The sequence below is a fragment of the Haemaphysalis longicornis genome, unplaced genomic scaffold (genome assembly GCF_048455015.1).
Source record: "Haemaphysalis longicornis isolate Haplotype H1 unplaced genomic scaffold, Haemaphysalis longicornis Haplotype H1 scaffold_1, whole genome shotgun sequence".
In the NCBI taxonomy this organism is placed as follows: Eukaryota; Metazoa; Arthropoda; class Arachnida; order Ixodida; family Ixodidae; genus Haemaphysalis; species Haemaphysalis longicornis.
The window spans coordinates 345,672,556-345,697,525 of record NW_027526203.1 but is presented as its reverse complement, the minus strand read 5'-3'; the positions used below and the strand labels follow the sequence as shown (position 1 = coordinate 345,697,525).

General features: G+C 48.7%; 1 protein-coding gene across 4 annotated transcripts in view; it reads right to left on the bottom strand.

Annotated features, from left to right (window-relative positions):
- Mtp (microsomal triacylglycerol transfer protein) overlaps nucleotides 1-24,964 on the bottom strand; it is a 69,625-nt gene extending 44,661 nt beyond the window's left edge. For 2 of the 4 annotated variants that reach the window (XM_077685143.1, XM_077685148.1), the window contains exons 1-2: nucleotides 24,627-24,964; nucleotides 5,876-5,902 (exon numbers count right to left, since the gene is read on the bottom strand). In XM_077685143.1, coding sequence (XP_077541269.1) covers nucleotides 5,876-5,902; nucleotides 24,627-24,681 — 82 coding nt within the window. In that variant the 5' untranslated portion in view covers nucleotides 24,682-24,964. The remainder of the gene's footprint in view (nucleotides 1-5,875; nucleotides 5,903-24,626) is intronic. The other 2 variants (XM_077685150.1, XM_077685154.1) reach the window with 1 other exon arrangement.
- Nucleotides 24,965-24,970: the final 6 nt, after the last annotated feature.

Below are 24,970 nucleotides of genomic sequence, written 5' to 3'. Positions count from 1 at the left end.
CTATGCCCATAACGCCAACGAGGGCACAGTGGATCTAGTTCTCTGCCTGTCGCGATAATAGGAATTTCAGAATGCTAAGAAAGAAATATAGAAAAAATTCGCTCTGGGTAGGATCCAAACCTACAACCTTCGGTTGTCGCACCCGCGCCCGATGCTCTACCAATTGAGCTACAGGAGAAGATTACATTCTCTTGAGTCAAGCTGAGCCCCTTCAATTGCTTGTTTTGCCCGTTTGGTCCCTTGCATTGTGGTAAAGCAGAAATAATGCGGTGACATGTATGCATGCAAAAAATCGCACGAGAGCAATGTTGTGCCCAAATTTTTTTACTTATATAAGGGTCGTTTCATGCCAAGCGTCCCAGCCGTAATGTCGACCATCACGGATTTCTTCAATAAAAATCGCGGCTCATCCTTGCGTTGCCCACAATGCTGTCCGAAAAAATTATTTCGTTTTTGTAGCCATCCTTTTATCTCCAGGGTTTAAAGCAAAGTTAGGTCTGTCAAAAAATTGTTTCTTTTTCAATCGCCACCATTTTTTTGTGGGCTTCATGTTGAGGCCCTCGCCTGCCCTATGCCGCCTTTTTGAAAGATTTTTGCTTATTAAGACCTCGTTACGCCCTTCAGAGAATACACGGCATTGCGCATTTTCAAACATTTATAGCAGATACAAGCACACTCTCTCAGCCGATGAAGCGTTTTTTTTTCTGCATTTCACCATTGTGGACAATTCGTAAAAAATATATTGACACTGAAAAAGGGAGAAATGTGCGAAAAAACATTTGTCAACTTTGTAGAAGTCTCCTTAACGGCCCATATTCACCCCTGAATTGCGCATTGTTGTGCTCGTAGTAAAAATATCGAATACAAGGCATTCATTAGTACAAATAATCACAGTTTATTTCAGAAAGCGTAATCGGAACAGTTTTTGTTTTAGCATAGAAAAAAAATTTTTGAATTTGTACACCAACCCTTCCCCACCGTTGTTCCACAGAGCGTCTTCTCTGCACGGCATGCGCCTGCCACATGAAACGTGCTCGAACCAGCGGCTTCGCGCTGCACGAATGTTTGCCGCGCCTTGTACCCTGCCTATGACATCCTTCCAGCCAGTAGCCCGTGCCGTTTCCTCTGTCAGACCAGGTTGGTTCACCGCCCTCTGACGACGCAGCTCATCGAATTCAATCAGCCTACACCATGGCCGAGTTCCTAGCTGCGATTGACCATGCAAAACTTCGGACGGCTCCGGGTCCGAACGGCGTTACATATGAGGTATACAAGAACATCGATGAACCAGCGCTTAGCACTCTCGTCGACTACGCCAACGAGGTTTGGCTCTCTGCCCAAATACCAGAGTTGTGGCTTGACGCTGATATTGTGCCTATACCGAAGCCAGGGAAGCCACCCGACAATCTTCCCAATTCGCGCCCCATCCCCTTGACGTCCATGCTTTGCAAGCTTTTGGAGTGCATGCTGACAGCCCGCCTTCAATGGTGGTTGGACACTTTCCTACGGTACCACCCGGCCCAGATTGGGTTTAGACCTCGTCTGGGTACAGAGGATGGGCTTGGCCATTTGTCGTCAATGGTGTTACTAGGCGGTCGTTCACACAAAGTGCGGACAGTCCTTGCCATGGACATCCACAAGGCCTACGATGACGTCAGCCACGGGGCTATCCTGGAAATTCCCCCGAAGCCTTTGCCTCCCAGACAAGCTGTGCTCTTCCACCAGACCTTTCTTACTAAAATATCTTTTTCTATACCAATCGGCGGGGCAAGCTATGGCCACCTCACACCAGTTCGCGGAGTATCTCAGGGGTCGGTGATTTTACCCCTCTTAATATTATGATGTTGCTGCTTGCCTGCCATCTGGGCTCCATACCGGACCTGCATTTCCTCGTCTACACGGACGACATAACGGTATGGACCGTCCACTCAGACCTGCATCGGCAAAGAGAAGCCTTCAAGAAGCCTCAAGAGACAAGCAGAAATGGTGTCAATACGCTGGACTGACACTTTCAACGGACAAAACAGCCGTTCTGCATGCGGCCAGTGCTTGGGGCCATCGCAAACTGGCGATTTCTTCCCTCATACTCCAACTTTCCGGCCAACCCGTACGCACTGCTACACCTCTTCGCGTGCTATAATTGGAAATTTCAGCGTCCGGGTCGGCTGCCATGTGGCTTCAATCTGCCCGACGAAAAGCAGGCCAGATGCCCCACCCGATTCGACGCATCTCGCAGAAGTCTAGTGGCTCCTGCTCCAAGATCGCTCGTCTCCTGGTGAGGTCAGTACTGCAGCCTCGAATGGTTTATCAGGCACAATTACAGTACATGACTCAGACGGAGTGGGCCCGACTTCAGACTATTAACAGAGCCGCAATGCGCACCATCACCTGCCTCCCTAGAATGACCCCGATACCATCTCTCCAGGCTGAGGCTCAGCTGAACACGCTTGACGAACTGGTTAAATAACGTCGCTAAGCCCGTATGCACAAACGTACTTTTGTTGCGGAAGCAGCGGCCTTAGCTAGTCACATGGGTTGTTCCCTACCTGCTTCACCAGATCGCCCTGCCACCAGGCCACCATGGCTGTATCACCAGGTTACCGTCAATCGACCACTGACTCGACTTCACACTCAATCGACCGGAAAAGCAGTCGCGAGAGGAACACTACTGACGGCGGAGACCAAGTACGAGGCTATACAGGCCTTCGTGGACGTTAGGGCCCAGGATGGCGTTTTTATGAACTGTGATGCAGTGTCCAGTCTACCCAGACAGTGTCCAGTCTACCCAGACGCCTCTCAAACTTGCCTCTACCAAACTATCCGCACCCTGCCAGCTCTACTGGCGGAGCTCACAGCCACCCCGGATGGCATTAACGCCGGCCCTACAGCGTACCCCAGTGGGTTGCATCCTGCATCTTTATACGAACTCCACGGCGGCGATACGGAATTTGCGCCGAGTATCCAGCAATTGCACTATTTCAAGGGACATCCACACACTACTAGACACGTGCCCCTGCCCTCTCCGGCTGTTGTGCGTTCGGCGGAATACGCTCCCCATTCACATTGCAGCGGATAGGGCTTGTCACCCCACGTCTGTATTCCTCAGCCGCTGGCAATGTTAACAACCGGTCCATTAGAAAACTTTCTCCAACGGAAGGACGATCTGCGTCGCGCCACACCTGCCCTCACCCAACCGCGAGGAACGGACCTTAGACTTGCTCGCTTGGAAGAGGTTTTGCTGCGCAGACTTCGCGTTGGAGTGGCGCTTTCACCTGCTGTGACCCGGGCGTGGCCAGCACGCTACCATGTCCAGTTCGATGACACCTGCCCCTTCCGCACAGCTCCTGCCGAACAAGTCGATGCGGATCATGTCCTTCACTGGACTCAACCAGAAGGTAACACCCGAGATGCGCAGGCCTCCATCCTGGAAGACCCCCCGACCTCCAGCGGTGGCTCTGGGGACCCCACCACCACTCCCTTCTTGCCTCCCTCCGAGAGAAGGGTTCCCATCTCTGCCTGTAAATAGGTTATCTTTATGCCAACGGGCATGCTATCGCAAATAAAAAAAAGGATACCTTTCTCTGCAATGATATTTCGTAGCGTAAATACGGGAAAAAGGGATAGTCCGCGCGTTGGCGCGAAAAGTACAACATGGAGCTAACAGTGGTGTGCCCATTCTACGAGTACTTGTAGACTAAACGGCTGGCTGGACATCAGACGTTCACTTAAAGCATCAGTGTGTGTGATTCCGATAACGCATGCAACTTAATCCGTTCAACGGTTTCCTTTCTGTTGTTCGGCATACGTACGGGATACCACGCATAACATACACTGATGCTTTATATGGTCCAGCCAGCTCAGTCTACACGTACTCGTAGAATGGGTGCACCACCACTTTCCGCACCAACACGCGAAATATCCCTTTTTCCCGTATCAATTGACGCTACAAAATACTATTGCAGGGAAAGGCATTCTTGCGGCACGAAGCCGCTGGCTCGCGCGTCTTTCATGAAGGCAGCGCCTGCCGTGCAGAGAAGACGCTCCGTGGAACAAAGTGGTGAAGTGTCCGTGTACAAAATTATTTTTCTCTGCTAAAAGAAAAACTGTTCCAATTAAACTTTCTGAAATAAACTGCTATGATTTGTACTAGTGAATACTTTGTATTTGATATTTTTGCTACAAGCACAACGATGCGAAATTTAGGGGTGAATATGGGCGGAAAGGGGATTTTTTCCAAATTTGACAAATGTTTTCTCGCCCATTTCTTCTTTTTTCAGTGGCAATATATTTTTTTACAAATTGTCTACAACGGTGACATTCAGAAAAAAAATGCTTTATAGGCTCAGAGAGTGTTCTTGTATCTGCTAAAAAAGTTTGAAAATGCGGAACATCGTGTATTTTCTGAATGGAGTAATGAGAACAAAAAAGAGCAAAAATCTTTTACTAATGCGGATTAGCGCAGTCCAGGGCCTCAACATGATGTCCACGAAAAAATGGTGGCGATTGAAAAAGAAGTGACGTTTTACAATTTTTTTAACAGATCTAACTTTGCTTTAAACCCTGGAGATAAAATGGCGGCAGCAAAAATAAAAAAAAAAATAGTTTTCGGACAAAAATACTTTGTGGGGGCATTGTGGGCCACGCAACGATGAGCCGCAATTTTTATTGAAGAAATCCGTGATGGTCGACTTCACGGCTGGGACGTTTGGCATGGAATGACCCATGAGTCATTCTTCAAGTAACCCAGGAAGAAATACTTTTGACGTTTGCAAGACCAAATACCAGTTTTATCCATACATTTAAATTAAACATTGACTCAAGTCCCGGTTGTAGGCAACATGTGACTCAATGGCAAGTTCTTGCCGCATATACCTGAATAGCGAGGAACAAATAACAAAAAGGAAATTGAGTTTTTTTTTACAATGGAAGCAGTCTCCATAAAAGGGGCCAATATAGCGAAGGACACAATTAGGGGAACTTTTCGTATGGGTGAATCCTGTTCACTGAAAAAGCACTACAACAACAAAAAATGTGACGGTCCTTCGCGGTAGAGACAGTTTTAAGATTGAGTTCTGATAGAAGCAAGAGCGAGATGTTTAGACGCCGAAAGAAGGAGTGTTGAGACGAGACAACGCGTGCAAGAGCATGTGAAACAAAGATTTCGCCACAATACTAAGCCAAAAGATCGACTGCGCGCTAGCAGGCCCATTCTCTCCAAAGCAAAATGACGCACAAACTATGCTATGACGAACATTGACGATGACTCTGCTATATAATGTTGGGCATATACGTTCTAGGGAAAAAAATGACCAAACAACTACGCATGTCAGAAAAGATGCTCCAAAGTCGAACTGAAAGAATTTTTTAAACCTCATATTAAAAAAAAAAATCTTGCTTACGAATACGCACGCATGGTTTTGATGGGATGATCAGATACACGCTACTTTGGTTTGGCGCAAAAAGGTTAGAGGATTGGTATTCGCACTAAAATCAAGAAACCTAAATACGAAATCATACGAAAAATAGTATCCCACACGGAAAGCATGCCCCTCTCTGACCCTCTGAAGAAGACACGAAAACGAGCCTGCAGACTGGATGCGATTAAAAAGAGGTGACTTTGAAGACAGAAGGTGTATACGCATGCGAAGAAAATCAGTGTAGTCAATAAAATGTGCACGGTCACAATAACAGTCACGTCGCCAGAGAAACGACTCGGACAGCGAAGGATTAGTGAGAATCAGGGAGGGGGAAAAAAGAGCGAGTTCCCAGCGCCAGATACATACCATGCACTCTCAGCACGGCTCATCACACTTAAGCAATCATCCGTTAGTGTGAGTATGCATTCAGAGCAGGCGTACGTTGCTATGGTACGTACCTGGAGCTGGGGGCGAGATAACTGAATCTGAAAGGTGCAGAAAAGCACACAGTTGGCCGCTGAGCACTTACGCCGAGGCCCGGCATACACGCTCAGTGTTTCAGGCCGGCCTCGGGTGCCAGGACGCCACTCCACAACAACAAGGCGGAAAAAAATCACAGCGGTTTGTTTGGGACGACTAGTTCTTGCCGAGAGACATCCTCCTGTCCCCTAGCTGCTCACTTCTCTCGGCCATTGCATGCGAACTGCGGTGGTCACACAGCATGGCACACTCCTACAACAGGAGCCTCAGAAAATCAACCGACCGGCTTTCAACAACAGTGGCTGTTGAAGCATGCACTTCAGAATGAGAAGATTACTCGGTTGCGTGCGTGGGCACGGCTACACGTCAGCCGTTCGTGAGACGTAACGCCAGATGCAAATTGATAAAAACTTCAGCGGAATCACTCCGGTTGGATCCCTTCATCACCTGGGCTTCCCTGGGCTTATTATATGGTTTAAAGATAATGTTGCGGGTCTCTTGCGCCACAGTCATTTTCTTCTGCGTGGGTGATATATTAACAGCCTTTTCAAAACGTAAATGAGCCCCCCCCCCCCCCCCCCCTCCTTCAGCATGGCAACAAATCTCCTCGGGCAACGAAGGAGGGTGCATGGGGCTGTATCTATGCCCGCGTTTCACAATTCTACTAGCGTCGACGCCGGTGCGCGCTTAATTAAACGACTACGAGCATTTGAAGGCCGTGAAAGCTACATTGAGCCTTTTTCTGCTCTGAACAAGCCATGTGAGCATGTCATGGTGATAAGTTTTGAATATCAGATCCCCAAGCTTCAAACTTCGGGTTCTCTGTGTTCGACCCCCACTTCCGGGGTTGGGACCATGTTTAAAGTCTTTGAAGAAAGGAAAAAAATGTCCCGAGGTTCACAGCCGTCTTACCCGCCACTAAAACATGTCTACCTATCAGAAGTAACATGCCTAAAGCTAGCCGTCCCGCTGGATCAAGGAGAATTTGTCGCTGCTGTCAAACACAGCCTGCGCAGGTTTGCGCCCCTCTGTGGGTACGTAACTCCTTGCTAGACTAACAGCAGCAACTGAACTGTCGGATGGGCGCTGGAGTTCAGAAGCTTAGGCCTAATGTCCCGCTATGAAGTATTACAACGTCAGCAGGCACCCGCTGCTTGACCTACAATGATGAGAGCAATTTTAATAGTAACGTCGCAAAAGCGTGACGTTAAACGTCAAAACGTGACTTAAGCCATACGTTCAATGTCAGGCTTAACGCTAGGTAGCCTTAACGTTGAGCCTAACGGCGTGCCAAGCAACGTCGTATGTATACATCGTACGTCGGACTGCGGGCACTGGTTGGCAACTCTAGGTTGGCAACGTTCGACTGTCATTGTATTTATTATTTTGTTTTCACCCGCCCATTCCTCATTATTTGTACAATGCGTTTTTCTTTTTTTTTTTTTCAGTGATCGAAGAGATATCACGGTTCAAGGTTCATTCCCTCCCTCTATGTCCCTCTCTTTCCCCACCAGGGCATTCATGCCCCCTCAGACAATAAAAGTATTCTCTCGCTCTTTCAGTGATCTAAAAGTTTGATATTATCTAACAATCGCATTTTGGGCGTTTAACCTTGTTTGTTTTTAATTGGCTGTAAACCTGTCATCGCTTTGCTGGAGCGGGTGTTGTGCCACATTTCTTTTCTGGCGGAGGAACACGGCAAAAAGAAATTAAAGCAGTTCTACTCAACGTGAAAGCTGTCGGAAGTGGAGAGCAGTGATTCGCCAGAGGCTGTGTCGCCGTTATCCACTAATTGCTATCACCACTTACGCTCTTCCCCTCCTTGCCTCACTCCTCTGTTGATGAATTGAACACAGGTTTGTCCAACGCAATTCAAATTTCCCGCCTTCGAAGTGCTAGCGCGCCCACTGCCTGGAACAGCACGAACGGGAGTTTTGTTTTTTGTGCTTGCTTTCATCTCACACGTTCTGGAGCCTTACTGCGCAGTTTCGAACGCGTGTCTTCCGCGGCCACTTTTTTCGCTTACTACCGTAAAAACCAACCCAACGCGCGTCCCTAACTAAATGAACGCGGTATCTGCCGGTTAATTACACAAATTTTTGCCTCAAATGTACCTGCAGTTTTCTTTGCGTTAAATAATGGGGAGATGTACGACAAGTGCCAGAGGTTCAGGAGGTTTGAGCGGTTGTCTTTCGAAGCCTCTGTGTTACGCCGTGCCGTGAGGCTCTGTTTGGGTCCGTTATATCGTTACTTCGCCTGAATGCGGCGGTGGCTAGACATCGTGACAGCAAACGAGCTACGACGACAAGGGAGGACCCTAAAGTGCTCCGCACTTAAAAAACAACGACGGGCCATCGCATACCCGCGCCGCCCGCTCCATCTGCTGCGCACCAACCTGCGTTCCCGTTCCCATTGTCTGCGTTCGCAGCAAATGGGAATTCGGAAGCCGCAATCTGCAAGCCAATAGGAATTGGTATATTCCGCGATCTGACACGCCGGCCCTTTCGCTCAATGATCCACATTAAGTGCTCGAGGCTTTGACGTGACGTAGTGCAAGCATGGCATCTTGCATTGTGTGAATGTGATGCCACACAATGCAAGGTGCCATGTGTGACTCTGAAGCAGGGTTGTTCCCCGTCTGTGCAAGTGTACCTGCGTGTGTGACTGAACTTCGCATCATCACCATCTCCATTTTGCATGGCAAGTCAGGCAACGTACATAGGTTGCCCTGCTCACTTCGTAAGTTCATTAAACCACTCTCGCTTTCTGGCCAGGCGAAATCGGGGTTCATTTTTACTTTTTCGGTTTAATAGCCCAGCAGCGGAATTGGTCGCCACCTTCGCCCTCTGCCGGCCAACGGAGAGCAAAGCCCCGGCCACGGGAAGCCGGGCGCGGCAATTGGCGGCCCGCTCAAACTCCGCAGGGCTGCACCAGAGCGTGGCGTTGGGGCTCCCAGGCTGGGAAGGACGAAAGTGGTCCCCGCGGCGTTGCTACGTCTGCGCCGCTAATCACGACCACTTATCGACAAGTGTTTTCGGGGCCCCCCGCCCGCCACAGCGACTGTCGCGCTGACGACAACAGCTCCCCGGAGGAGACCCATCCTCGAGCGCGGCTTCTTGCTGCGAGACGCAAACGTCGACAGTCGGAAGCCAGATCGTGATGTCTGGACACTCGTTCCCCTGATTTTTTTTCACCCCTTCCGACGGGCCCTTGTGAATTTCGACGTTAGCCAACCTGTCGCAGCTTATCCCCTGCATGCCACAAACGCAGACGAGATTTTGGGTAGAGGATGTTACACAGCAATGCGGCATTGGGGAAGATTCAACATTTGAAACCGTAAAACGTACTAAGGGTCCTAGAGGAGGAAACCATGACATCATTGAACGTTTTAACCAGCCCCATCTTCTCCACCTTATCTTCGCCTTAAGCCACTCTGTTACACCATACGATACCGTTTGAACCAAATGTACAAGTTTCGATCACACACCTAATTCGATCAATGTAATCAGCAACATTCTGTGCTACGGGGTAATCAGTGAACCGCGCTCATATCTCAAACAAGCCAGCCTATAAAGAACGCGAAATATTGCAAGAGATAGGCCAGCCTCACACTGTTTTAACTGTGCACATGTTTAAAGTGTTGCAATTCTCAATTGCTAAGGCAGAAAATTAATTCATACGCGAAGAAATATTCACGGCACAAATATTTTTACTGTTTCCCTTTTTTTAGTTTAACCCACTTCAGTATTTTTACCCGTGATAATACACGTTACCGTGATTGTTGGAATCGTCTTAACGTGGACATAATCCAGCAGAAAAAAAGTAGCAAAGTTGGGTGATCGTCCTTCACTCTCCCCTGTGCGTGTAATTTTTGCCGAAGTGAAGTCCTTCTGCTGTCATCTTTTTTTGGTGGCAGTCTTCACTTCGCGGAAACGGTATACGCCCTGGAGCGTGATTACGCCCAAAATGAGCACTTAAATAAATTGCCTCCAAAAACCATCCCAAAACCATTTATCGTGTTTAGCACGGACGTGAGATTCTGTAGCATTATTTAGCTGGAACAACCTCGTTCGACGAAGGCTGGGCTGTGGGCACCCTTGTGCTATACGCTCCTGTCGAAACGTGTCGCAGAACTTTAGAACAACTGTGCACATAAGGGGCACTCGATACCCGCGCTACGTATACAGATAGCGCTGTTTTTCTCCGCCGCCTTTTATCGCGCCAGCTGCAGCGTTTCAAGAAAAGGGTCAACGCCTTAAAACGAAAAAAAGTTGCAAGTCGGGTACACGGCGACTTAGGAGCAGTGGCGTACGTGCCAGGGAAATGCAGTAAAATGCCGTTATGCCACGGTGATAAAACCGATGCAAATAGCCGAGTTGAGCGAAGTTTTAAAGTAATATGAAACAAATTTTGGAACTTCGATCAGCTGATCCCGCCTTTCGAAAATTGATTGATTGTGGGGTTTAACGCGCCTACGCAACGCAGGTGATGAGGCGCGCCGTAGTGGAGGGCTCCGGATTGATTTCGACCACCTAGGGGTCTTTAACGTGCGCCGAAATCTCGCACACACGGGCGTTTTTGCTTTTCGCCTCCATCAGAAAAGCGGCCGCCGCGGCCGGGAATCGAACCCGCGACCTCGTGCTCAGCAGCACAATGCCTTAGCCACTGAGCCACCGCGGTGGGTCCTTTAGAAAATACTACACCCCTAGATAGCGCGTCAAAAAGAAATCACATTTTAGAGCGAAAGCTCTACTACTTCAGCTGCAAACCCAAAAAACGCCTGAGTCCGTCAGTCTGACCTTCAAGCTCAGCCGCGGTCAAGCCAGCGCCTCGTGCGGTTGCGGAGTAAAAGCGTGTAATTGCTCGTTCATTCCAAGGGGAGAGGGTACGGAGAGGGGGAGAAAGTTAGGGCGCGTGCCATCAGAAAATGATACACGGAGGCGCCAGTTGCACCCAAGTTCACTGCTAGTGAACGTGGATGCAGCCGGTGCCCTCTTGTATCATTCCTTGGTCATTCCTTATATCACTAACTGTTCCGGTGTTATGGTGTTGTTTAAACGGCTCGCCTCAGCACGCGACGCGCCTAGCAGCCCCGTTACCCCTGTCCTGTTAAACACGTAAACATCTGAAGAGCACATGCGCACAGCGACGAAGCGCGACTGGAGCTTTCCTCCTCCCCGCTACGGCGAGCGCACGCCAACCTCCTCCACCCAGTGACCAATCCGATACCGAGCACGTGTGATGGCGCCTCCGCTGCTGTGTACGCCTGCCTGTCGCCGGCAACAATGCACGTGGCACGTAGCTCCTATTGGTTTCTTGGTAATCCACCCACACTCTCCCCCATGGGTATTTGTCAATGGGGCATGACAACGACACGGGGAATTTCTTTCCTCAAAAACCGATGAAGCCCAAAGATCTACCAAGCAACCGCCTGTTCATGCCGTTGAGTTCGATACAAAAAACGTCAATTCGGGAAAAGGGGAAAGGAAACTCCAGAGTGGAAAGTGTCAGATTGTGCGTAAACATTATTTCCAGGGGCTCGTCTCCGCCATACACGTATACGCAGGCTTGCCTTAAAGGCCCAATAGGTTAGGGCCTACAGACTTTTATTCCTATGCACCAACATATAGCTACGATTGTATACCTGCGGGCAGTACGATTTAACAAACTTGTTGCTGAGCGTGCGTACTTAAAAAAAGAAGAAAACGTGGCGCAAACTATCGACGTGGACGAAGGTAAGACAGATACAGGCGCCTGTATCTGTCTTACCTTGTCTTCTTCGTCCACGTCTAGTTTGCGCCACGTTATCTTCTTTCTTTGGGGGGCGGTAAGAGCAGCCGTGGATGAAGCTATTGTAAGCACTGAGAGACGGAAGAGGTAACGGTTTAACAAAAGTATACCGGAACGGTCCCACACATAACAATGTTGGACCAAGGGGCAGTACTGAACCCAGAAATTAGGTTCGCGAGGCCGGTTTAGTAACTAAAGAGACGGGGTAGGAAACGCGCCCAAGGGAGTAAACAAAGGAATAGCAGCAGGCAACGACGGAATGTTCGCGGATCACGTAGAAGAGCGAAGAGACATTGCAAGAAAGTTTGCAAAATTATTTTCGTAAGCGTTAGGACATCAGGGTGCGCTTAGCCTAAAAATACAAAAGTAATTCACAAAAAAAGCCACGTCAGGGAGCTTAATAATTACAAGCCCATCAGCGTATATTCTCTTTTGTATACAAGCTGTTTGAAGGGATATGGTTAACCGCATACGCGACATCCTCGTATTCCAACAATCAAGAAAGCAGTATGGGTTTATTCAAATTCAAATTTATTCAGAAAAGTACAAGAGTGTATTAACATTGGAGGAATAAAACAATATTTAGCGATTGACCGCATCTATGTCATCAATCGGGGCATAGAAAAAATTCGCGCCAATCCACCCTGTGAATGTGGTTGGAAAGCAAAGCTGTAAACGGCTCCCACAACGATTACCCATGCGACGTCACTTAGATTCACTCACGTCGCTCTACAAATTGTGAAACCAGAGTGAAGTGAAATGCACTTAACCACACCATTTATTACTTCAAAGAGATATTCTAGTTAAGGTTAAATCAATGCATGATGCATGAACGGTGGTTGGTTGAGTTGTATTGGTGTAGCACATGAGTGGAAACTCTTGTTTTATAAAATTAAAGAAGCTCAAACCTGGTGTTAGACGATCTCATTTCTCCGTCTCTGCCGCCGCGGACGGAGGTGACGAGATCGGCGGCTGAGACGTAGGAGGAGGAGGAGGTGGCGAAGGAAGAGGAAATACTTCTATTCATATTTCTGAATGGCCCAGAGCGCGGCCCAGGGGAGTGGTTCCTTCACTGGAGCCCATATGCAGTCCGCGCCGCCTGTGCTCTGTCCACCAGCTGAAGCTGGGTAGGCAGAGAGGGGCTGGACAGCAGCATCTCCCATTGCTCTTGTTGGGTAGTTGACGGAAAGAGAGGAGGGTGCTCAGGGCTAAAGTCGCACACCCAGATTATGTGGCGGAGTGTTCATAGTTCTGAGCAAAATTTACATTTAGCGTCTGGCGATTCCGGTGCATTAAATGAAGACGCGTCGCGTGTGGGAAGGAGCCGGATTGTAGCCATAGATTAGTTTGTTGTTCTCTAGAAAGGTCAGGGTAAGGCGAAGGTAGGGTCTGTCTTTGGAGGCGATAATGCTAGGTTGTCATGCTGGGTTGTCTCCCTGAACCTGACAAGCAGGTGACTGTCCTGGTGCAGCTCCATAGCACGGGGGGTAAAAGCGCAGGCTTGTCGGTGGGCGTATTCGTTGCCCTCCATGTACGCGCGAGCGGGTGTCCAGATGAGCTGAATGGAACCATTTGGGGAGTGGTTTTTTAGCACACGCAGTGCAGGTCGGTACACCCAAACTGACTGGTGATTCCGGTAGGCTTGTTGGGAATCGGTGACTACCTTACGAACCCCTGGTTGAGTGAAAGCCAAGGCGATGGCTGCCTCTTCTGCTGCCATCATGTCTTGGGTCTTGAGTGATGCACACGCAAGGAGGTTGGTTCTGGGGGTAGCCACGATGATGGCGTACTGCTGCCCTCGATGTTGCGAGGCGTCTCTGTAGTAACTGCATGATCCCCACCGAGGGTGGAGTTGAGCGCTTGAGCCCGTGCTTGTCGGCGACCCTCATCGTGTGAGGGGTTCATATTTCTAAGCAAAGGGAGCATCTTTAGTTCTTGACGCCAAGAGTCCGGGAGTACATCAAGCGGAGCTGCATTCTGTGCTGCCCAGCCAATATGGTGAAAGATGTGGCGACCCGCCGCAGTTCTGCTCAATCGGAGCTTCTGGTTAGGAAGATGGCCCTATATCAGCTCTTCCCCCGTGCTGTGGAGCCCCGTGCTAAGCAGCCTCTCTGTGGACTCACTAATGGGAAGACCAATGGCCTGCTCAACCACCTTTCTAATCATTCCTCCTTGCCGAGAAGGAAACAGGGGGTTGACGTAAGTGATTCTCGAGAGGACAAAAGCTTGAATTAATTGAAAGGTATCGGATTCATTCAGGCGTCGCTTCTTGGTGGCAACTCGCCTCATCATGTGTATGATTTGATCGATGCTGTGTTTGAGGCGCTGCAAGGATACGTCACTCTTGGTGTTGGCCTGGAGGTGTAGGCCGAGGATCTTGATGCTGGGGCCTGGAGTGATGGCCTGGCCATCAAGGAGTATTTGAATGTGTTCCTTGATGTGTCGTTCGGCGTGAGGGGGGACGACAAGGAGCTGTGATTTTTTAAGTGAACACTGGAGGCCACAGGCTTTAGCACAGTGGCGTACTAGAAGTGAGATGTCATGCGTTGGTGTGAGCTTCCTTTATTTTTTGTAACTCCTAGCACATGCGCAGGGCGCGCACAGTGCCGCTAGACGTGCCATGAATGGAGCGCACAGCGGCGCGAGAGGTCGCATGACGCTATCACGTGGCATCAGCGAGAATCCAGGTGGGTAAACCCGTAAATGTGCTTGGTGAGTGCACCACCTGTCTTCCCCGTCTCCGCGTGGGCTCGTAGTTAAATCGTAAGACAACGGGCTCTCGCTTTGTTATTCTATTAGTTCCAGGTTCGATTCCTGGCGGTGCCAGTAAATTCTTTTATTTGTTCGTGAGAGTTTTCTGTAGACACCAATGGTCGCGAAAGAACCCTTGGGGGGTAGAGGTAAAAAGCTTTGCTTGAAAATACGCGGAATGTAATAAGCTCCTTCACATGGCATTTATAGACCGAAAAAAATACTGACTGCAGACAACGCCGCAAAACCAAAAAAAGGTCGGGGCATTCAGTAATGGAATACTAACAAGTTACTTGTCCCAGTATACACTAGGTACTTAGTAACTGGAGGTAGTAAATTTAGCACTGATCAGGGTTACTAACTGAAGCAGGCAGTAAGCACCACTACCTCCACTAGCAAAGTCCTAGCGATAGCACTCTTCTGAGCTACATGCGTTTACTAATTGGCCATGCATAACCTAGTCATAAGCACGACCTTAATCTAGTGCACACTACTTCCTACACTCAGTTAATTTACTAACCATGCAGTTGTTAGTGGCAGAGCCTACGTACAAAACCGCGGGGTAATAAAGCTCGTAAGGAGTTAGTAAATACGGACGTTACTACCTTTTTACGACCTTTTTTATTAAGAGCTGCAGGAACACGGGACTCTCGAGATACATTTACAAAAAATGTACGGGCAGGATGATCCTTCACAAGAAGAACAAAAAGCATCAGATCAGAAAGCGAAGGATACAAGGGGACACAATCACGCCAAAACTGCTTACAGCTTGTCTGGAAGGGATATTACGGAAGCTTGACTGAAAGAAGTCAGGACTACAGATAAAAGTGCCATATTTGAGCCACTTGATACTTTAGAACGACGTTGTTTTTTCAAGTGAGTCTGGAAAACACCTGAAAAAATGCTTCAGGACCTTCACTCGAAAAGTTTGGTAGTAGGTTTAAATAAATATGAATAAGTCTATAGTAACATTTAAAAGGTATGCAGGAAGCAACCTATTCAGTAGGTAATGAAATGCTTGAAGTAGTGGATCAATGTAACTACTGTATACTCAAGTTATCAGTGCTGATTCAAACCATGAGAGAGAAATCCGGCGCTGAAAAGATATGGGCTAGGGTGCACTCGGCAAGCACTTCCAAATAATGAATAGCACGTATCACTGAAAATGATGGTATACAACCAATGCATACTGCCGGTCATGACATACGGGGCGGAAACTTGGCGTCTTACTAAACAACTGGAAAGAAAACTTAGGTCAGCTCAACGGGGCATGAAACGAAGGACGTTAGAGTCAAGCTTAGGGACAGGAGAAGAGCGTCCTGGATAAGAATAAAAAAAACTCAGGTGGAAGCTAACCTAGTTCAAATAAAGAAAAAGAAATAGATTTGGCCTGGGCATGTAGTGGGACGAAATGACAACTAATGGAAAACCGGGGTAACAGAGTCGATACCTAGAGATGGCACTAGAAGTAGAAGTAGGGAAAACTCTGGGTTAGAGAATGGATTGGGCTGCACAGGACGGGCGCGTCTGTAGGTCAATGGGACAAGCGTATAACGTTTTAGTGGCTTCCCGGTCACCGTGGTGTTCTAGGAAATGAGAAGGCGGATGAAGCCGCTCGCAGGGGCCTGGAAATGAGCAATGTGAGGAAGATTTTCTTCGCTAGGCGTGATGCCACAACTACGGCGAAGGCGCTCGTTTTAACGGAACGCAACCATCTCTGGTCCCTTCCAGAGCACCACCATGCCTACGCTACACAGACCCTGAGCTCAGGATGAGGCTGCCAGAGGTACTTCTGCGCCTATTCGAGACGTTATACCACCGACTTCGACTTAACGCAGCGCTTACGAAGTCATACCTTTTTCCGACTTGTGACACCACAAACCCTTACTGTGTCACCTGTGGATCGCTGGAAACGGTGGAGCATTTGCTGTTGGAATGCTCCGCATATATACACGCAAGGTGTAGTCTTGTGCAGGAACTAGAGCGCCTCAGGCCAGGACCAATTACCTTGAAAGTACTTGGTCCATGGCCATCTCCACCAGCTCAACGCAAAGTACTGGCGGCGTTCTTCGACTATCTGGACAGGATTAGCGTCATTGCAATGATTTAGAGTTTAAAAACCCGTCGTTTTTTATCACACTACTGACACAAACTGAACGTCACTTTTTTGTTATTTTTTCTCTCTTTTTTTTATTTCTTATCTTTCTTCTGCCCTGTAATCTATCGCGCCTTTCCTTTCCCCTTTCCCCCGACGAGTAGCATGCCGGTGTCGAAATTCATGCAAACATTCCGGCTTTCTCCTCTAATAAGGAGCCTTCTCTCTCTCTCTCTCTGCGGAGGACTCAGATAGGCTGATGATGTTGATGATGATTTATTGAACTTGTATCAAACGGTTGAGTTGATTAGTCGTTTTAAAAAGCGTCGTATACCCCTCGGCACGTATGTGCTACTTTGTGGGACGGTAACACTGTGCTGGGCTTGACACAACAGCATAACTATTTTACAATTGCACGCGTCTTTGATTTACAAGCTTCATGCACAAATTGCTGGGGCACTTAAGTCTGCTTACGTGCTTTGAAGAGTTAAGGCAACGAGAATTGGTGAATCTGCCGTGTACTTCCGACGGCAGCAGTTATCTTCAATGGCCAATCCCCCTGAGTGGGTATGCAGCGATAGACGCCGCAGACAAATAAGAGTCGGCCAACAGGTCGCGAGCATCTGACGGCAGCTGGCACTGGCGAATCCTTTTAAGCGGGTACGTGACCAGTCCAAAGATGATTCGGAACTCCTTACTGAGAAGCTACGAAGCTGTGTTATGGTAGGTTTATGGAACCAGCGTCAGACGGACAGGCCATGTAGCAGCAAAGTATCATCATCATCATCATCATCATCATCATCATCATATCTACGCCCACTGCAGGGCAAAGGCTTCTCCCATAGATATCCAATTGAGTATCCCGGTCCTGGGCTAACAGCGACCAATTTATCCCCGCAAACTTCTTGACCTCCTCTGCCCATCTAACCTTCTGCTGCCTCCTGCCACGTTTCCCTTCTCTAGGGATTCACTTCTCTAGCAAAGTATTACCGAAGCCTTCATGCTTTTGCATTCAAAGCATTAAAGCAGACTTAAGTGTGCCGCGAAAGACGAATTTCGCTGTGGTATATGTATATATAGAGCAATGGTTAAGTCACTTCCCTGGGATCGGCTACCTTTCCTGACACAGTTTTTCCCCCCTCATTTTAAGTTGAAGGAACGTCAAATTTCGGCGCCATCCACTGCTCACAACACCTGGTTTTTCGCCTCATGGGCCCGTAATGCTTGCGCGAATATATACGCTCTCGCGTAAAAGTACATCCCAGCTTCCAAAGGCGATGTGTCGTGGCGTACACGCGAACATGCGTTTGTTTGTGAGGCAGACAGGAAGAATAGTAAGCGCACAAAGAGTAGCGCCGGGAACGCACGCGGCTGACCGGATGCAATGCAGTGTGACTGCCCTATGAATGAAGCAGCAGACGTGTTGCGGATGGCAATCCTTGTGTATGGGTTCTCGATACGTGTTCTTTATCGGCTCCCTATCTCGAGCGCCTCTGACAAACGCACGCTTCAGGACGAGCACAGATTCCGCTGTGCTCGACTCAATTAATCAGCCAAGATGTCTTTAAGTCCGTCCGACCGCCGATAAGATTGCGGTGGCGCATGACACGTTGAGTGCCCTCGAGCCGGACAAGGGTTAGAATATAGCCCCAGCACGCGGCAGAGTAACCACGTGGCTAGCTCGATTGTGCTAAGGCATAGAAGCACGCGCACTGAAGGACGAACGTGGCATGGCAAGACCGCAAAAGCAGCGCATCTGTTAACGCCGTGTAAACTGAAGCTACAAAGCAAGGCTTGCAGATTTTATGAACACACAAACATCCGTACCTCCACGGCGGACGTTCACTCGAAGGGATGCTTCATGAATGGCCAGTATTGCGCCCCGTTCGTGGTGTCACTCGCCAGTAGTGTAGGACCGAAACTGGCAGTGAACGTAAACGGCATATTCTATTTGTCGCTTTATGAATCTTGCTCTCAAGGTTATTCTGGTACAGGGCCCCACTCAAAGACGAACAACGGAGTTCGTTGATCTCGGTATCCGCTTTTGTGTCCCTCCGTGAGCTCCTGGTAAGTAACAAAGTTGCGTAGTAGAAAATGCGTTTACAAGTGTATGCTTTCACTCCCGTGTGCAACACCGTCAACTCGGCTCCTGACAATTCGCTGCGCTGATGACGCACAGGAATCGGGGAGTGCGCGTCAGCAAAACGGTCGCAAGGCCGGTATGTGCGCTGCGGGACAGCCCGTCGTGTGGAAGAAACTTCTCCCACGTGCGCTATTGGCAGTGAGATCTTCGAGTAGCGCTCCCTGGCTCCTGACGTCAACTACGGGACTCGCGCTGTTGTTGTCTACTACCTTTCTTTCCTCCATGTCTGTTACACTCCGATTGAGTGTGGCTGCAGCCTCTGTGCTCAAACACGCGTGTTTTGACGTTTGAATTCATTTAAAAGCACTTTTACCCTCTTTTTTTTTCTTATATAGTGAGCTTCTCACACCTCTGAATACCCTCGAGATGTTTCCAGAAACAAATTAATTAGCAGCAGGTTAGAGTAAATCGTCTTTGCTAGCTTATTTCGAAAGTCCAATGCTCAGAGTTCTTTGATAAGTATTTATTTTGCGAAGGCTTCACCCAAATTGCTTTTGCTACGCTATCGAGAAGAGTTAACAGCCCCTACTGCTGTGTGCCAAGCATAGAGAGGCAGTAAGCGCATCGCACAGCCTGAAATAAAACGGCTTGTATTCGTTTCGCTGTCGGTTTGTATAAGCGTATTGTTTTTTCGTGTGTCAAACGCCTTTTTTTGTTTTTGTGTACCATTATCAGACGTCTTTGTTAGAGCTTAGGGATGCTTTGGAGGCCCGCACAAGGTTCGTGCGGATGTTTGTTTGCTCCAGCTAGGCTGCACAGTATCCACTTCCTTACTGACCGGCTTGCGTTATGGCTGCGCAAGGAAGATAGTACATATCCGCGAGGTGCTTTGTTTCAAAGGGGCCATAAAGACAAAACGCAAGTTCTGTTCATTCGAAAGATTGCCTCGTTAGACTGAAACCACTGACACCACTTTGGACGCAAACTTGACTCAAATAAGCTTTATAATTAGAAAGAAAGAGAATGGCCATGCGAACACTAGCTCATTTCCCGCACTACAGCCTATGACATTTGGGCAGCTGTGCGATTGGCTGAGGCCAACAAAAACAAACGCAAGTTAGGCAGGGCATATAGGCTTGCAGAACGAGCTGTTCGCGCTTAAATTCAATGTATATTACTTCTATCACCGTAAGAATGGTGAGGTAAACAATGGAAGTTACGAACACACACGTACACATCAAAGCACCCGTGCGTACTGCACGCACTATGCCGGTTATAGCTGCACAGCCGTACGGCGCGTTGAGCGTGTACACTAGCCAACTGGCATAAGCGAATTGTCTTCTAAGAACCTGTTTGTCAAGCATATCCAATGCTTCACGAAACGATTACTATCAGCCGTAACAAAAATTAGCAAGTTGCAAATCCGATGAAAAACAAAGCGAGTGCGGACAGCAGTCCTGAGCAGTATCGTAGCGCCATTTAGGAGGACTGACGGTAAACAGGCCGTTTCGCCGTTCGCTGAAGGCCTAGTCATCATAATAATATTCGTTTAAGTACCTGCCATGGATACGTCATCGCAGACGTCACGAAACCCACAATTCAGCGGGAGAATCAAACTGAACGAGAGTGCGAAGCTGGGTGAGTCGGTAGGAATCCATTAATAAAAACAGCGCAAAGGACGGGACACGAGTCTGTTTTCACTCGTGTCCCGTCCTTTGCGCTGTTTTTATTAATGGAGAATCAAAATTTTGTCTTAAATTAAATTGTTTAATTTCCCAGTGAATAAAGCACCGTTCGATGCCGGACAAGCGGAGGCGGGGGGGGGGGGGGGGGGCACTATAAAACACCAAATTATTCGAATAAAACGAACTTGTAGTTTGTCTTCATGGTCCCTTAAAGTACATATACAAAACTTGCGCTACATCACCGCGGAACAACGCAGACAACGTTGTCCAAAGTACTTAGAGGTGCACCCAATTTCTCTAGTATAGACATTGTTATCACAACAAGCCGGTTGGGTTGAAGGCTTGAAATTCTGGCGAACAAATTCAAGAAATGTTATACCTGCCAGTTACATGGTTAAATATGACCAAGGAATTTATTAGGGCACTTTTTGGTGTTCCAACTTTTCCAGGCGCAAATAACAAATCGTTTCTGAATTCGGGATGCGGGTCATTGAATTGAACAAAAAAATAAACTTTTGTTGAACAAGATTACCTTGCAAGAAAGAGGAAAAAACAATGTAGTTATGACAGCGCACCAACACAAATGGTGATCACCGACTAGCTACTCCTAATTGACTAGTAATAAAAAAAGTACTCCGTGCGTAATTTCTCAATCTCTGTCTTTTGGCGTGTACCTAGAAATATCGGGCGAGGTTGGATTCAGGGTAATTCAGGGTAAACTGCGTGTGTGCAGAGAAATTTTAGTGCAGAAGCTGGCTAGGCACAGGGTGGAGAAATTCTCCTAAATTCTCCAACCCGTGCTCTGTTTACTTTTGACTGCATGCTGTGACAACCTAAAGCACTTATACGATATATTCCTACATTTCGCAGCGTTACATGAAACTTTTTTTACAGTATGTTTGCAAGGGGTCACCGAGAATTACAATGACTTCTGGCAGAGCCCACAACCACCTGCAAAAAGATTTCGTGGGATCACTTTTGTACACTTTTGGAGTGTACACTTTGCACACTCCAGCCCGTGCACTTTTCAGTGACTCTACCCAACCCCACTCACCGACTTCGGTGACCTGCTCACGCGCCATGCCTCAGCTTGTGAGACACCGAATGATGACGTTGCGCGTAAAAGTGCGGGCCGTAAATTCGCATCGGCACTTAGAATTGTTTAGTTTTATTCTTTGAACCCAGGTGCCCACAGGGTTCAAAGTCCGTACCGAAAGCCACTCCGATTCAATGATCGCGTTGGAATGGGGCCGAATAGAAAACGATGGCTTATACAGCCTCGAAATTTATTCAGGTCGAAAATTTCCGCTCAAGCAAAGGAAGTTCCGCTGTTCACGCAGGGCTTGTTTAAGCGAGCTCATTCCACCTTGCGGTAAGACCCAAGTTATCCATAGAGTCACCAGCGAGGAGCGACTGACGCTCAGAATTGACGCCGCCTACCGCATGAACGACTGCGCCTGCTACATACATATTGAGCCTGGAGAAACGGGGTGCACGTGTGAATGGCGTATACATGCAACCCGTTTCGATCGGCCGTCCTTTCTCGATTGACGTTGCGGCTAATACCCGTGAGTGCGCATTTCGATGCTCGATGCCGAGTGCATGCCCTTGGACAGCCAAAACAAATCCGCAGCGCTATAAAACTTCATTGCGCCTGCGCCTGAATGCACAAAACCTTGCTAGGACCAACGCTGAATAAAGACTCTGCACACTTCGGGAAAACCAGATGCGGCACATCACTCCACCGGGCTTTCACATGTCAGCTTGAAATGTCCCATGACGTACACTGCGGGCCTGAGTAGCTCAGACATTTCTTCTTTGTTTTTACGTACGATGATGGACGTGGAAGAATAAACAACGTTGGAAAAATTGTTTATTTTGTCGAAGCACAAGACAGCAGGTGCTTCGGCTGCACCTGCTATCCGTACAAAAATAGGTACCTGCATGAACACAGAAACAAAAAAACGCCCTAACGCACACGCCTGCTGAGAAAACAATGCTAGATACATTACATGAATGCAGACACAAGATGCTGTGCTCACTCTTATATTTTGTTCTCTGAGCGTTTTGAGGTAACTTTTAGGTAGGAAAAAAAGGTTTTTGTAGTGGACATATCGGCAGATCGGATTTGTTTTCGCAAGTACGGGCAGCGCGCATTCCTAAACGCAACCACAGGGATTAAGGACACGTCCCAAGATGTAGCGTCGGCGGGGTGCAGAAGAAAAAAACGGCAACGGAATAAAGAGAGCAAGAGAAGCCAAGCGCTGACACTGTTCGGTCTGTTGCACACGTGCTACACTATATATATACTTGCGAGAGACCCCGCTTACGCAAGGAATGTTTAGGGTAAATTTTTGTTGTTTGTTTCCTGTTGCACCAACTAGAGTCGGTCGCGCGGCAGGAAACGGGTCATATGGCGCCGGGAGAGAAACGATAGCCGTACAAGTCTGGGGGCATCCGCTGCTGCCTGAAAACGGCCGTGCTGGGCGCGATGGCCGCTATCGCACGGGCGAGAGGCGCCGTAGCGCGCCGGCGTGGCAAACTCCGAGCCGCGTAGAGCTCCCAATTGACGTTGAAGAAGTGTACAGAGAAACCTTGGAATAAATCACACGCTACACCGACGGAGCTTTACGGACGCGATGACGGCGGTTTTTCTGGTGGCAGTTGCACGCGCCATGAGGAAGGCGCGCTCTAACAAAATATCCCCCAAACTTGGGGGAAAGAATCCCCTTGAGCTCGAATCACGTTGACCTGGTGTTTTTATTTTTGGTTAACCACTACTCCCGTGTCTGATCTTAAAGAGCAGCACAAGGAAGCCGTTACACAAAGAGGTGGTGCGCGCTATCCTCGCAGGCGAACACATGTTAACCGTTCGATGTATACAGCGCGCGGTCCCCGAGAGTCTCAGGTTGCATCGCGCGCAGTGGCAAAAATATAAATCCGCATTTGGGGTACCGTCGTATACATACGACCATGTCGGGTTTTCTTGTTCGTGGTGATTCAGGATAAACTTTCTTTACGATGGCCTCTTATTCTCGGTCGCCCGCGAACAACAGATCCGCTTTTGAATTATTTTTGTGGTGTGCCTTCGACATGCAGCTGCGCCGTAACAAATCTGGTCTTGTCTGAACAATATTTCAGCGTGCGATGAACCATTGTTCGTTAATACAAGTACAGCCTGATAAGCTGTACTCGATAAGCTGAGCTTTGTTTTCGTGCTTTTTCAAATTTCTCCATGCGCTTGTCAGCACTCACATTATTTTCCTGCGGCCTACAAGTCTTTGACAAAAGGAATAAAATGAGGAAAGGGAGCGAAGAGCATGCATTCTGAAGTTATGCGAAGGGAAACCTAAACGGAAGCACGATAACTGACGCCATTGAGTTTCTTTATGGCCATAAACATCCTGCCTGCAACAATCTTGTTTCACAGCTCTGTAAGGGAAAATTTTGCAGGCAAGATAATGTCTGGTAGCAGAAACAAACTCAATGGTATCAGCTTGTTCAATATTTTCGTTTCGGTTCTATTATTCTTGGCAGCCTCTTTAAATGCATACAAGTTTTCAAATGAACCCGAGTTGTGATTTTCTTTCGAGCAACTTTGCAAAATCACAACCAGATAGTTTCGAAAGGTTGAAAAAAACCCAGTTACGCCCTTACGGAGCTGATCACAATGGAAGGCTAAATTTGGAGACTGGTGACCACCGCTGCAAGAGCACGTTGAAAAACATATACCTTGCATTTTAGTTTCTAGTCTTTTCTTTTTTTTTTTTTGCAACAGCATCCTTCGTAATTTTAGCGATCGTTTGAGACCGCATTTGAAACAAGAGTGCCCAGTGCACCAAGCATTTAGCGACTTGTCTCTATGCAGCTCAGGGAAGAGCAAGCAATGTTGAAACACACGCCCGACACTAGGGACATGTGCGACAGCTGAATGCCGCAAATCAATCTTTCTGTGAACCCAATTTTGAAGAACAGTGCAAAGACACGAAACCGGGACAAGCACTCACTTCTCGACGCGACATTTTAAGTGGGATTCATACGAAAACACTCGGATTTTTGGCGAGCAGACCGATGATGCTGTATAGCCTTGCCTTGGACGACAACTGAACATGCACTATAGCATCACTGGCCTCGTTCAGCGCAGACCCGCCGTGCAGGGGTTCTACACTTGCACGTGCTTCCTACACTCCGCGCGAGGCAAGGAACGGAAGCGTTTCTAGAGGCTACCGCGCCATGCAGCGGGACAAGAGCACCCTCTGCCCAGCCTGCACGCTGGCGATGCAGGCGCTGTGGCGGAACTGGGCCACGTGCTGGGAGACACTCACCGGCGGCGAAGCAGGCGATCGCCGCCAAGAGGCAGGGAATCCGGGCGCCGTGCATGGTCGCGACTGAAGGGCCCCGAGCGGCGGACCTATCGGCTCTGGACGCCCGACGTGTGCCTCGGCGCGCAGGCTGGGGCCGCCGGTTGGTTGACCTTCAGATAAGCGCGGCCGGGATCGCGGTGATATGTCACCGAGGCTCGATGGCGCAGCCGATAGGCGCTCGTCCTGAGGGCGGGCCCCTGCGCCTGGACCATCGCCCCAACTCACGCCGAGGGTCCTGGTGCGGGCGCCGGCCGGGCAGTGGGCTCTGCCCGATCTGGCCTTGGCCTTCCACCGGGGCCAGCGGC